Source organism: Oryctolagus cuniculus, chromosome 15 (assembly GCF_051225735.1).
Source record: "Oryctolagus cuniculus isolate XC-2025 breed Fujian yellow rabbit chromosome 15, ASM5122573v1, whole genome shotgun sequence".
NCBI lineage: Eukaryota > Metazoa > Chordata > Mammalia > Lagomorpha > Leporidae > Oryctolagus > Oryctolagus cuniculus.
Window position 1 is genome coordinate 26,708,682 of NC_142881.1, and position 14,951 is coordinate 26,723,632.

Consider the following 14,951-nt stretch of genomic DNA (forward strand, 5'->3'; position numbering starts at 1 on the left):
GGTTTCTACTTAGTAATGGAACTGTTGGGTAGGATATACAAATGTTTGATTTTAATAGATACTGCAAAATAGTTCACCCAGTTACTCTGATTTACAGCTCTGCCTACATTGTATAAGAGCAATGTCACCAACCTACAGTGTTGAACTTTTGAATTGTTTAGTTAATTTAAAAGTGATTATTGTTTGTATCTCCTTTTGTTTTTTTCAATTAATATTGTTATTCAAATCTTATTTTGATTTATTTTGTATCTTAAAGATTTATTTTTTAGTTATTTGAAAGACAGAGTTACAGAGAGGCAGAGGCAGAGAGAAAGAGAGAGAGGGAGGTCTTCCATCTGCTAGTTCACTCCCCAAATGGCCAATCCGGAGCCAGGAGTTTCTTTTGGGTCTTCCACATGGGTGCAAGGGCCCAAGGACTTGGGTTATCTTCCACTACTTTCCCAGGCCATAGCAGAGAGCTGGATCAGAAGTGGAGTAGCTAGGACTCGAACCGGCGCCCATATGGGATGCTGGCACTGTAGGCAGTGGCTTTTTACCTGCTATGCCGCAGGCCAGTCCCCTCCTTTTGGTTTTAATTTGAATTGTCCTGGTGAATAATTAGGCTGAATACCTCTTCATATGTGAACTAGCTATTTTTAAATTTTTTTGTAACTTTGCCTATTCATGTTGTTTGCCAATTGTGTTGTCATTTTTCTTGCAATTTGTGAACAATCATTGTGTATTTTAAAAATAACTTTAATTCATATAATATAAAATTGAAGTATATGATTCAGTAGTTCTTAGTAAATTAACAAACTCATGCAACCATCATTATTGTCTAATTCCAGACTTTGTCATCAGTCCAAAAAGAAACTTCATGCTCATTAGTAGTTATTCTCTATGTTCTTCTCTCTACCTTCTGGTAACCATGAATTTACTTACTTTTTTTTTTTTTTTTTTTAAGATTTATTTATTTGAAAGGTAGAGTTAGAGGGTGAGGCAGAGAGAAAGAGATCTTCCATCCTCTGGCTCACTTCCCAAATGAATGATGGCCAGCGCTGGGCCAGGTCAAAGCCAGGAACCAGGAGCTTCACTACAGTGTCACACGTGGGTACAGGGGCCCAAGGACTTGAGCCACCTTCCACAGCTTTCCCAGGTGCATCAGTAGGGAGCTGGATCAGAAGTGGAGCAGCCACAACTCTATAACCAGCACCCATATGGGGTGCCAGCACTGCAGACAATGACTTAATCTGCTTTGCCACAGTGCCAGCCTCCATGAATTTACTTTCTATACCTGTGGAATTATTAATATGGACTCTTCATACAAATGTAGTCATATGATGTGGCCTTTTATGTCTGGCTTCTTTGACTTAGCAAAATATTTTTTGTAATATTTTTTACCTGGGTTTAACATGTCTTTACTCCATTACTTTTTATTGCCAAATAATATTCCATTGTATGAATATGCTACACTTTATTTCTGTGGATGGGCGTTTGAATTGTTTCTACTTTTTGGCCATTATGAATAATGTTACTTTGAGAATTTGCATGAAATTGTTTATGTGGACATCTTTGTATACCTTGTGGAAATATTTTTATATATATTTGTAATTATCTTTTCCTAGTCTATTTGTGCTTTTTATTCTCAATAGTCTTTTGGTAAGTAGATGTTTCTAATTTAAGAATTTTAAATCACTTTTTATTGACATACTATTATTTGTTTTGTGTTATCACAGCAAAGAGCCTGAGTCAGGCTAACTTCACAAAGAAGAGAGATTTATTTATCTCATAATTCTGGAGATTCAAAGTCTAAATAGCATTGTGCTGGCTCCTGGGAGAGCCCCACACTATATGGTGTGAGCTTCCGGGGGAGGAAGAGATTACATTGCCAAACAAGAAGCCAGAGAACAAACTACTCAGGGATTAGTCTTAGGCTTTTACAGCAACTCAATCTTGAGAAAGCTCACTTGGGGAGACCAGAATTCTCTTCTGAGGGCAGTGCCCCCTCCCCCCTCACCAAAGGACATGGTACTAGGCCTCACATTTTAAAGGTCCCACTGCCTTCTGATACTGCCACCCTGGGCACCAGGCCTGCAACATACAAACCTTCGGGGGCCACAAATAGTATCTGTTAAATAGCCATAGCATAAAATTCACCCTAGTAAAGTGTACAGTTCAGTGCCTTTTGGTATGTTTACAAGATTGTATAACCATTACCATGGTCTTATTCTGGAATATTTTCATCAGCCTAAAAGGAACCAACCGGTTACCTGCTGGGATTAACTCTCCAGTTACTCTTCCCTCAAGTCCTTGGGAACCACTTCTTTCTATCTCTGTGGAATTCCCTGTTCTGGACATCTCATATATACGTAGTCTTAACATATGTGGCCTTCTGTGTCTGGCTTCTTTCACTTAGCATAATGTTTTCAAGGTTTATGCATGTTGTAGTATAAATCAATACCTATTTCCTTTTCATGGATGAATAATATTCTCGATGACTATGTAATATTTTGTTTTCCATTCATCTGTTGCTTAGCATAGGTTGTTTTCACTTTTGATCATTATGAATAATACAAATAGGACATTTGCATGTAATTTTTATGTGAACATTTCTTTCGGGTATATATCTTGGGATAGAATTTGTTGTGTTACATAGTAGCTTGGTGTTTAATTTATTGAAGAAGTGACAAACTGTTTTCCAGTGTAGGGGCATCCTTTTACATTCCCTCTAGCTTTGTATGACAGTTTAATTTTTCCCCATCCTCATTACTTCTAATATTGTTTGTCTTTTTGATTATAGCCATCCTAGTGTGTGTGAAGTGGTATTTCATTTCTCCTGTGACTAATGAAATTAAGAATCTTTTCTTGTTCTTATTAGCCATTTGCATGTCTTTTGAGAAATGTCTATTCTGATTTTTTTCCTATTTCTTAATTGGACTGTCATTCCTTTGAAAAAGTTCTTTTTATATTCTGAGTACTAGATCTTTATCAGATATAAAATTTTCCTGAATATTCTCCCATTCTGTGAGTTTACTTTTTTACTTTCTTTGTAGTGTCTTTTGAAGCAGTTATTTTCTTTCTTCCTTTTTAAAAGATTTGTTTCTTTATTTGAAAGGCAGAGTTAGAGACAAGTCTTCTGTCTGCTGGTTCACTCACCAAATGGCTGCAATGGCCAGGACTGGGCCAGGCAGAACCAGGAGCCAGGACCTTCCTTCTGAGTCTGCTATGTCGGTGCAGAGGCCCAAGCGTTTGGGCCATCTTCCGCTGCTTTCCCAGGCTCAATAGTAGGGAACTGCATTGGAAGCAGAGTAACTGGGACTCAAACTGGCACCACAGGCAGCAACTTTACCCATTACACTGCAATAGTGGTCCCCAGGAATGTTTTAGTACTGATGAAGTCCAATTTCTCTGTTTTCTTTTGATGTCATATTTAGGAAACCATTACTTAATTCAAAGTCACAGTGATTTATTCCTGTTTTCTTCTGAGAGTTTAATAACCTGAGAGCTGGATTGGTAGAGTAGTAGCCTGGATACGAACCGGTGCCCATATGAGATGCCAGCGCCACAGGTAGAGGCTTAGTCTGCTACGCTACAGCGGGGTCCCTTTATATCAATTTTAAGTGTATTTCTATCCTTCTGATCATTGAATACAGAATGTGTTTTTGTTTATTTAGGCTTTTTTCTCTTTATATTTTTATAATTTTCATTGTATGGGTATTAACACTTATTTTGTTAAATTTATTCCCAAGAATTTTTTTTTTTTTTTTTTTTTTTTTTTTTTTGGACAGGCAGAGTGGATAGTGAGAGAGAGAGAGAGAGAAAGGCCTTCCTTCTCCATTGGTTCACCCCCCAATGGCCTCTGTGGCCGGCGCGCTGCGGCCAGCGCATCGCTCTGATTCAAAGCCAGGAGCCAGGTGCTTCTCCTGGTCTCCCATGCAGGTGCAGGGCCCAAGCACTTGGGCCATCCTCCACTGCCTTCCTAGGCCACAGCAGAGAGCTGGACTGGAAGAGGAGCATCTGGGACTAGAACCCGGTGCCATATGGGATGCTGGCGCTGCAGGCGGAGGATTAGCCAAGTGAGCCACGGTGCTGACCCTGAGGAAATTCCAGTCTATTTGTAATTTGTTGTATGCTTGTATCAGAAGAGGATGTTGAATTTTTTCAAAAACATTTTTTTGTGTGTCTATTGAAATAATTAAAATTTTTTTTTTATCCGAAAGGTAGAAATACAGAGAGAGCTTCTGTCTACTGTTCCATTCTCCCAATTTTTGGAACAGCCAGTCCTGGGCCAGGCCAAAGCCAGGAATTCAGTCTGGGTCAGATGGCAATATTAAGAGTAGATCTGGGACCTGAACCCAGTCACTCTAATAAGAGATGCGGGTATCTCAAGCGGCATCTTAACTGCTGTGCCAAATGCGTACCTGGTTTTTTTGTCCTTCTAATATGCATTATGTTGATTGATTTTTGTAGTTTGAACCAGCCTTGCATTGCTGGAATAAATGTCACTTTGTCATGGTTATAAACCTTTTACTCAGATTGGTTTACTAGTATTTTGTGGAGGAATTTTGCATCTAAATACATAGGAATGTTGTTTTATGTCTCTTTTCTTGTGATGTTTTGCTTTGGTATTCAGGTATAATGCTAATTGCATAAAATGATTTGAGAAGTTTCCCTTTTCTGCTGGAAGAGTTTGAGAAAGATTGATGTTAATTCTTCAGACCTTTGATTAAATTTAACAGTGAAGCTGTGAGTTCTCTGCTTTTCTTTGTTGGAAGTTTTTTGGTTTACTGGATCAATGTTTTCATTTGTGTAGATCTTTAGTTTTAATATTTATTTTTTAATTAGTGTTGGCACTTTGTGATTCTAGGTATTTATCCATTTCATCTTGGTTACCTAATATGTTAGCATATAATTTTTAAAGTATGTATTTATTTGTTGATTTGAAAGGCCAAGTTACGGCGGGGGTGGGGGGTGGATATCTTCTGACTGTTGGTTCATTCCCTAAATGCCAGCAGCAGGCAGGGCTGGGCCAGGCTAAAACAAGGAGTCTAGAACTCTGTCTGGGTCTCCCATGTGGGTGGCAGCGATGCAAGTATTTTAATGATCATCTGCTACCTTCCAAGGTGCATTAGCGGGAAGCTGACTTGGAAGTGGAGTAGCCAGGATGCTGGTCTCCCGAGCAGTGGCTTAATCTGCTGTGCCACAATGCATGCCCAAGGATATAATTGTTTATGGTATTCTCTTTTATCCATTTTTTATTTCTGTATGATCAGTAGCAGTGTCTTTGCTTTCATTCTTGATTTTTAGTAATTTAAATCTCTGTTTTATACTTGATCAGTCTGGCTAAGTGTCAATTTTGTTGATGTTTTCAAAGAACCAATTTTTAAAAAATATTTTTATTTTTATTATTTGAAAGGCAGAGTTACAGAGAGGCAGAGGCATAGAGAGAAAGAGAGAGATCTTGCATTTGCTGATTCACTCCCCAAATGACTGCAACAGCTGGAGTTAGGTTGATCTGAAGCCAGGAGCCAGGAGCTTCTTCCAGGTCTCCCATGCCATAGCAGAGAGCTGGATTGGAAGTGGAGTAGCTGGGACTCGAACTGGCACCCATAAGGGATGCTGGTGCTGCAGGCTGGGGCTTTAACCCACTGCACCACAGTGCCAGTCCCAGAAGGTTTCTTTTTCATACCCATTTCATGTTTGTAAATCCTTTGATCCACAATGAGAACCCTGGCTCCAAATAGCATCAATGTACTTATCTTCTCAATCTAATAATATATTTAAAGTAATTCCAGAATTGATTTACCCATACCGTACCAACCAAACCCAGAAAAGTTCAGTTTGTTCAGTTCTTCTGTTCTTGTAGCCTACTCTGCACAGACTAAAAGTATCTTTTCAAATAATAGGATTTTTTTAATTACTTGGATTAATTTTTCTTGTTTTTCCCACTTATAATGTAGTTATGGTATTAGTATGTATTGTTATCAGGTTCATTTATTTGCTTTCAGTTAAGTGGTTTTTATTCTTTACATTATTGCTGATATGCTTTTATTTAACAGTATGTAACATTGCATAATATTACATCCTGTATTATAACAATTATCATATTTGATTTTTTATATATGAGTACTATGTTTTCAAAAGTCAAAACTGCAAAAGGCTTATTAGAAATATAACTCCCCCATATTTGTTTGAAAGTTGGTAGGTATTAGACTTCGTTTTCTTCTTCTTTTAATCTTACTCATTGTTTTCCAGGCCCCTCACTCCCTTCCTCCCTTCCTTCCAAGATTTATTTTGTTTGTTTGAAAGGCAGAGTTACAAGGAGAGGGGAAGACACAGAGAGAGAGAGAAGAGAGGAAGAGAGAAAGAGAGAGAGAAAGAAAGATATTTTGGGGCCGGTGCTGTGGCATAGCGAATAAAGCCACTGTCTGCAGTGCCATCCCATATTGGCACCGGTTCGGGTCCTGGGTGCTCTACTTCCGATCCAGCTCTCTGGTATGGCCTGGGAGGGCAGTGGAGGATGGCCTAAGTTTTTGGGCCCCTGCATCCACGTGGGAGACCCAAAGAAGCTCCTGGCTCCTGGCTTCAAATAGGCCCCTCTTTTTTTTCCCTCAACCTGATTAATACCTGCTAATTCTTTTTTTTTTTTTTTTTTTTTTTTTTTTTGACAGGCAGAGTGGACAGTGAGAGAGAGAGACAGAGAGAAAGGTCTTCCTTTTGCCATTGGTTCACCCTCCAACAGCCGCCACGGCCGGTGTGCTGTGGCCGGCGCACCGCGCTGATCCGATGGCAGGAGCCAGGTACTTCTCCTGGTCTCCCATGGGGTGCAGGGCCCAAGTACTTGGGCCATCCTCCACTGCACTCCCTGGCCACAGCAGAGAGCTGGCCTGGAAGAGGGGCAACCGGGACAGAATCCGGCGCCTCGACCAGAACTAGAACCCGATGTGCCTAGTGAGCTGCGGCGCCGGCCTGATACCTGCTAATTCTGTTAGTACGGTTGTTACAGGATTGGGCCCAGGATTAGCATTTTGGATTTTTCTGTTTGAATTCTTTAGAATCATAATATTTAACTCTTTAAAAAATTTGTAGACTTATTTATTTGAGAGGCAGAGTTACAGACGGGGATTGAGAGAAGAGTAGGATGTGGAGGGCTTTCATTTACTGGTCCACTGCCTGATGACTACAACTGCTGGAACTGGGCCAGGCCGAAGGCAGGAGCTTCTTCCAAGTCTCCCATCCTGGTCTCCCACATGAGTGCAGGGGCCAAAGCACCTGGGCCATCCTCCACTGCTTTCCCAGACCACCAGCAGAGAGCTGGATCAGAAGTAGAATAGCTGGAATTTGAACCAGCACCCATATGAGATGCCCACATGACAGGCGGAGGCTTAACCTGCTACGCCACAGTGCTAGACTTCTTGTAAACTTATTGTCTGTGAAACTGGGATAATTTCTACTTCATAGAGTTAGTGCCAGAATTAAATGAGATAATAGATATATAAAGAGCTTATATAACAGAGTGTCAAATTTTGCTTTGGTTTTTTTATCTAATTATTTAAAAGGTGGGGTGGGGGGTTCGGGGGGGAGAGACAGAGAGAGAGAGAATCTTTAATCTGCTGGTTGATTCCCCAACCAGGTCTGGGCCAGGCTGAAAAAGCCAAGAACTCCATCCTTGTCTCCACATGGGTGGCAGGGGCCCAGATACTTGTGCCATTCTCCACTGCCTTCCCAGGCACATTAGCAGGGAGCTGGATTGCAAGCAGAGCTGCACTTCCAATGCAACTCCCTTCTAAAAAAGACTTAGGAGAATAATATAGATGCACTTGTCTTTTGTGCAAATCTTAATGCTACAATTATATACTATTTTATAATTGTTTTTGGATGGGCCTCATTAAAAAATCCACCAGATTTTTGAATTTCTTGAAATTCTTGTTTACTTTTGTGTTACTGGTACTTGACACAAAGACATTCAATAATATTTGTTGAATATGTGTGTGGAGTTTGAAAGGGCTAGTCATTTTCAGACAATTCCTTTTGCACGAGTATCCTCTGCTCAGTAATTTTTGTCTTTTTTACTCTTTGCATAATAGCAAAGTCTTAAAATAGTAATTAGATTTATTTCTTCCACACTGAGCCTGTGATGCCACGAGCTGAAAATCCAGGGAATCCATGGGAAGTTGGCACCCTAAAGGGTTAGATCATTTTTCCATAATCAGTTTGTATTCTTGCATTTATGGAATGTGATTTGAGGATAGTCAATGAAAGCCCATCGTATTCATGAAATTTTAGATTCGGATTTTTAACAAAGTATTTCCCAAGAGATATGTTAGGGAGGTAGTGTTTGACACCGTTAAGATACCATAGTTCTTTGAGTACTTACATATTCCAGACAACAGTCTTACCAGATATTCTCTCTGTTCTATAGATTTAAAAAAATCTCAGTCTTAAGTTAGGTAATTTAATTTCCAAAGCTAGAAAGTGAGGGAGGTGAGATTTAAATCTACTCATTCCAGTTCTCATTCGCTTTCCATTTTTATATAATGCTGCTTTTCTAAGAAAACTGAAAGTAATTTTGCTTTGAATTTATTGTATTTAATGGTGCTTTTATTTACTTGGTGACTATTTAAACATTTTAACAATTATAGAAACCTTTATGGTAAGATATTTAGATAATATTTAAAAAGAGAAAATTTTTAAAAATTCAAATAGCATTTCTTTAAGATGTATATAACTTGTTTTTTAACTTGAATCACCATTGGAAGGACTTAACTGGCTATCTCAGTGTCCTTAGACTCTAGTAGGATTGTTTATTTCTTCCCCTGTTGGATAATCCCTATGCACTATATTGGTCAGGAAGCAGGAATGTTGCAGATGTTTTTCTTTCAAACCTCAGTTTGCTTTGAGATTTGGAATTAATTTTTAGAATGTTCCCCTCATATGTTTGGGGTAATATAAAATATCTCACAAGAACTCAAATTTTTAGGCAAATGAATGAAATATTTCTGGACGCAGATGTTTTCCTTAAAAGCAGTTAATGAAATCAGAAAAAAACCTCAGTGTGGAAATACACGTTAGTTTCCTCTGGTAATGTGATCAACACATAAATACTTCCTTCTCTTATAGTTCACATTGTTCATTTTCTAAGGGAGGAAATAACTAAACTGATCATTAAAACATGAAATTATCCTGGATTTTTCCCCCCAGAGTAAACTAAAAATGATTTTAACCAGCTAGGGCTATTCATTCTGTGAAACTCACATTGTGTACTGTTGGAGGGCCTCATTAGGGGGTAAATTTGCCTTTTTATGTTTGCCAGGAACGATTACTCTTACGGGAACTTGCTTGTTTGGATTGTCTCCTTTCTTAACTGGACAGTCTTAAATAGTTCATGCCATTAGTTATTTTTCCTGGTCTCTGTGTGTGTTTTTTTCTATTATTAGGTTTTTAAGTATTTAAAGCTGAGGATATAGCCACTGAGATACTGCCTAGTTAGGGTTCGGCATTGTGCCTGAATTTGTTGGGCCTCTCGGGGCCTGAGTTCTCTGTGCTTTAACAAATGAGCTACAGTTCTCAAGAGATCAGTAGAGCTTGTTTGTTGATCCTGTATTCTCATCCAGAGGAAGCAGATCTTTGAGAATGTCTAAGGAAGGGTAAGTGAGTTTATTATTCTTTCGCCCTCGTTTTTCTTAGTGAAAGAGGTATTATCTGAGTGAACTGGAAGATTAGTAAGCAGTGCTACCAGTTCAAGGGTGAGGGGAGAAACAGATTGAAAGAAATTCAACCCAAAGCTTACAGAGTCTCACGTGTAATCTGTTGTAAAATTACTATAGCTGTTCTGAAAGGTAGCACTGAAGATGGATAGTAGAAATTTAGTTAAGATGTAACTGCCGTGTTTACTCTGTGGTGAACATTTTTTGGTAGAATGTGTTTATAAAGATTAGAAGCAAACAGTGGTGGTTTATCAAATAATTGGGTAAAGTTTAAAAATTCAAAGGCACTTAAAAATAATTTACCTTTGGGAAGTGGTCTGGAAAGATTAAGTGAAAAGCGGCCTCTGACTTTTCTTTCTGGTCAATGTAGGCAGAAAAATCCTTATTTCTCTTTCCTGTGCAGAATAAAGTAGTTCTCTGCTAGGTTTCAGTTGATTTTACATTATTTTCTCTCACATTTGAGAGTCTGAATTGTTGATTGTCTTTTTGTGATTATTATAGGTGATAGGGACTTCATACTATTGGTATTCCATTTCTAGGTTTTAAACTTAACTAAACCTGGTTAATTTTAGAGAGGATAATCCCTTTGATTAAATAGGACATAGATCTCTCTTTAAAAACCTTTTAGAATATAATAAAATTTTAATTTTGATTTTCTGGAAACTATTATTTTTCTACTTCTTTAATTCTATAAGAAATTTTGAAGTTGTTCCAGAGCCTTGTGTTTATAATTTATTTATTTTAATTCAGTCATATTGATTATGAACAAAGTAAAATTGGGCTCACTTTACTGCTATTCTTAAATCTCATTATTGAATAAAGAAGAATCAGGTATATAAACAATTCTGTATAGTTTTTAGACTTCTCATGATTTAACGTCATTAGAATTTTAAGGTTTCTTTTAAATGTGAGAGTTATGAAAGGACTGCGTCTTAAGGTTTTTAAAAGTTTTCAATTCCTTTTGTGCTGGTTACAAATTGGCTGATGTCAAACAATTTTTATGATACGGATTTCCACAGATGCAGGAATATTTGTCAGTCTTGTACTATGGTTGTTTATAAAACTGGATTGTAGATTTAAGATGAACTATATTTCTAGATGTAAATTCTTGGCAATTAATTATTGCTAATTCCCCTCCATGGCAAAGCATGTGTTAAAATTGGTTAGTTGGAAAGAGAAAGTTAGAGGGACCTATATAAGCTGAAAGACACTACATGAGCTAAAATACTCTTTTAGGTTTGTCTCTAGGGGTCCTGGGGAAAATTTCTATACTGATAATAAGCAAGTACATTTGAAGTACATAGATTATATATGTGAAATTAATTAGCTTTTGTTCTCTGCTATCTTAGATAATTTTTGTGCTTTGGGATGAAAAGAAGTTTTATACTCACCTTTTTTTTTTTTTTTTAAAGGTTTATTTATTTGTTTGCAAGTCAAGAGTTACACAGAGAGAGGAGCGGGAGAGAGAAGGAGGGGGGGAGGGAGGGAGGGAGGTCCTCCATCCAATAGTTCACTCCGTAATTGGCCTCAGTGGCCAGAGCTGCGCCAATCCGAAGCCAGGAGCCTCTTCAAGTTCTCCCACGTGGGTGCAGGAGCCCAAGGACCTGGGCCATCTTCTACTGCTTTCCCAGGTCATAGCAGAGAGCTGGATCGGAAGAAGAGAGCTGGTGCTTGAAACGGCACCCATATGGGATGCCGGCACTTCAGGCCAGGGCATTAACCCGCTGCGCCACAGCGCCAGCCCCTCATTCACCCTTTTCATGTGTGGTATTTTGACATTTAGTACAGTTTCTTATCATTTGATATCTGTGAGAGGATTCCCTATTAGTAATAGGAAGAGACTTGTTAAATCAACAAAAGTTATACAGTTACGTGCTACATAATAGTTTCAGTCAGTGGTAGACTGCATATTATGACGGTAGTCCTGTAAAATTATATGGAACTGAAAAACTGTTGCCTCTGTAGCATCATAATGTCATTGTTCAAGACATTCATTAATGTGTTTGTGGTAATGCTAGTGTAAACAGACTTACTGTGCTGTAAGTGTATAAGGTATTACACATACAAGTATGTATAGTGCATACTTGATAATGACTGTAGATAACTGTTACTGGTTTGTGTATTGTACTTTACTTTTTATCATTATTTCAACATATAAGTCTATTTATTTAAAAAAAAGTACTATAGAGTAACATGTCACATTATGCTGGCAGCAGCCTCATACATGTCATGTTTACTATGTCTCTTGTGCGATACACTTTTTACCATCTAGGTTTGTGTAAGTCCCTTTCTATTATGTTAGGACAGTGACTGTTGCCCAATGACACATTTCTCAGAATGTATCCTGTTGTTTAGTAATGTGTGATTGTACTTGTATTTGAGCCTTATTTAAACCTCTGGTAATGAAGATAATGTATTATTTTTTAACATTTACTATGTTTATTTGAAAGAGTTACAGAGAGACAGGTCTTCCATCCTCTGGTTCACTTCCCAAGTGGCTGCAATGGGTGGAACTGAGCTGATCTGAAGCTGGGAGCCAGCAGCTTCTTCCCGGTCTCCCTTGTGGGTACAAGGGTTCAAGGACTTGGGCCATCCTCTGCTGCTTTCCCAACCCATGGCAGAGAGCTCAAATGGAAGTAGAGCAGCTGGAACTTGAACCTGCACCCATATAGGGGGTGCCGGTGCTGCAGGCCAAAGGCTTTAACCTAAACACTGTGCCACATCACTGGCCCCACAGTGTAATATCAATGTAAGGTGAGACATAAACACCATGGAGCCAAATAAGAAACTGATAGACCTACACATGTATAGATAATTGATTTTCAACAGTGAAGACATGGTAATTCAATGGTGAGAAATTAGTATTTTGGTTTTTTAAAAAATTAACTTAATTATTTGAAAATCAGAGTTACTGAGAAAGGGAGAGCCCTTCCATTCACTGGTTAACTCCTCAGATGGCTGCAACTGCCAAGACTGGGCCAGGCGAAAGCCAAGAACTGGATGGCAGAGGAGCCCAAACAACTTGGGCCATATTCCACTGCTTTTCCCAGGCCATTAGCAAGGGGCTGGATTGGAAGTAGAGCAGCCAGGACATGAATGGGCATCTGTAAGGGCTGACATTGTCTTGGGCAGTGGCTTTGCCTATATGCCACAACACTGACCCTGAGATTAGTTTTTAAAGGATATGCTGGAACAACTGAATATTCATAGAGGAAAAAAATGAACCTTGACCTGTAATTCAAACCACATACAAAAGCATAGACTGGGGCCTGGTGCTGTGGTGTAGCGGATAAAGCTGCTGCTTGCAGTGCCAGCATACCACATGGGCGCTGGTTCAAGTCCTGGTTGCTCCACTTCCAATCAAGCTCTCTGCTATGGCCTGGGAAGGTAGTAGATGATAGTCCAGGTCCTTGGGCCCGTGCACCCCCGTGGGAGACCCAGAAAAAGCTCTTGGCTCCTGGCTTTGAATCATCCCAGCTCTGGCCACTGTGGCCATTTGGGGAGTGAACCAGCATATGGAAGATCTCTCTCTATCTCCCTGACACTGCCTCTCTGTAACTCTGTCTTTCAAATAATAAATCTTTGAAAAAAATTAAAAAATAAAAGCACAAACTAGATCATAGGCCTAAATATAATCTTTGTCATCTTCTATTAGCTAAAGATTTATTTTATTTTATTTTATTTTATTTTATTTTATTTTATTTTATTTTATTTTATTTTATTTGACAGGCAGAGTTAGTGAGAGAGAGAGACAGAAAGAAAGGTCTTCCTTTTTCTGTTGGTTCACCCCCCAAAATGGCTGCTATGGCCAGCGTGCTACACCAATCTGAAGCCAGGAGCCAGGTGTTTCCTCCTGGTCTCTCATGCGGGTGCAGGGCCCAAGCACTTGGGCCATCCTCTACTGCACTCCTGGGACTGGAAAAGGAGCAACCACGACAGAATCTGGTGCCTCAACCGGGACTAGAACCTCAGGTGCCGGCGCTGCAGGCGGAGGATTAGTCTAGTGAGCTGCGGCGCCGGCCGCCAAGATTTCTTTCTTTATTTATTTATTTATTTATTTTTTTTTGACAGGCAGAGTGGACAGTGAGAGAGAGAGACAGAGAGAAAGGTCTTCCTTTGCCGTTGGTTCACCCTCCAATGGCCGCCGCGGCCGGCGCGCTGCGGCCGGCGCACCGCGCTGATCCGATGGCAGGAGCCAGGAGCCAGGTGCTTTTCCTGGTCTCCCATGGGGTGCAGGGCTCAAGGACTTGGGCCATCCTCCACTGCACTCCCTGGCCACAGCAGAGAGCTGGCCTGGAAGAGGGGCAACCGGGACAGAATCCGGCACCCCGACCGGGACTAGAACCTGGTGTGCCGGCGCCGCTAGGCGGAGGATTAGCCTAGTGAGCCGCGGCGCCGGCCTTCTTTATTTTTTTAAAGATTTATTTATTTATTTAAAAGGTACAATTACAGACCGGCGCCGCGGCCCCATAGGCTAATCCTCCGCCTTGCGGCGCCAGCACACCGGGTTCTAGTCCCGGTCGGGGCGCCGGATTCTGTCCCGGTTGCCCCTCTTCCAGGCCAGCTCTCTGCTGTGGCCAGGGAGTGCAGTGGAGGATGGCCCAAGTCCTTGAGCCCTGCACCCCATGGGAGACCAAGTACCTGGCTCCTGCCATCGGATCAGCGTGGTGCGCCGGCCGCAGCGCGCTGGCCGCGGCGGCCATTGGAGGGTGAACCAACGGCAAAGGAAGACCTTTCTCTCTGTCTCTCTCTCTCTCACTGTCCACTCTGCCTGTCAAAAAAAAAAAAAATTAAAAAAAAAATAAAAGGTACAATTACAGAGGAAAAAAGAGAGACAGAGATGTTCCATCTGCTGGTTCATCCTCCAAATAGCCTCGGTGGCTAGGGCTGGGCCAGGCTGAAGCCAAGACCCTGAAATTCCATCCAGGTCTTCCACATGGGTAAAGGGCCCCATGCCTTTGGATCATCCTCTGCTGCTTTCCCAGGGTCATTAGCAGGGAACTGGATTAAAAACCAAGCAACCAGGACTTAAACTGGCTTGGCTTAACTTGCTGCACCACAATGCCAACTCTCTAATTAGGTAAAGATTTCTTAGGCAAAATAAATAAAAGCAAAGACAGAATTGATAAATTTGGCTTCATCAAAATGAAAATAAAAACCTCAGCTTTTTGAAAGATATTATTAAGAAAATAAGAAGTGAAGCCACAGACCGGGCTGGCGCCGCGGCTCACTTGGCTAATCCTCCACCCGCGGTACTGGCACCCC

General features: G+C 40.4%; 1 protein-coding gene across 37 annotated transcripts in view; it reads left to right on the plus strand.

Moving 5' to 3' along the window:
* Nucleotides 1-14,951, plus strand: part of NT5C2 (5'-nucleotidase, cytosolic II) — a 178,681-nt gene that overhangs the window by 106,406 nt on the left and 57,324 nt on the right. For 3 of the 37 annotated variants that reach the window (XM_070057285.2, XM_070057289.2, XM_070057287.2), the window contains exon 1: nucleotides 9,355-9,626. The exons of 25 other annotated variants lie outside the window; for them this stretch is intronic. In XM_070057285.2, coding sequence (XP_069913386.1) covers nucleotides 9,613-9,626 — 14 coding nt within the window. In that variant the 5' untranslated portion in view covers nucleotides 9,355-9,612. Of the gene's footprint in view, nucleotides 1-9,329; nucleotides 9,627-14,951 lie in introns of those variants that run through there. 9 more of the 37 variants (XM_089314385.1, XM_089314377.1, XM_089314387.1 and 6 more) reach the window with 6 other exon arrangements.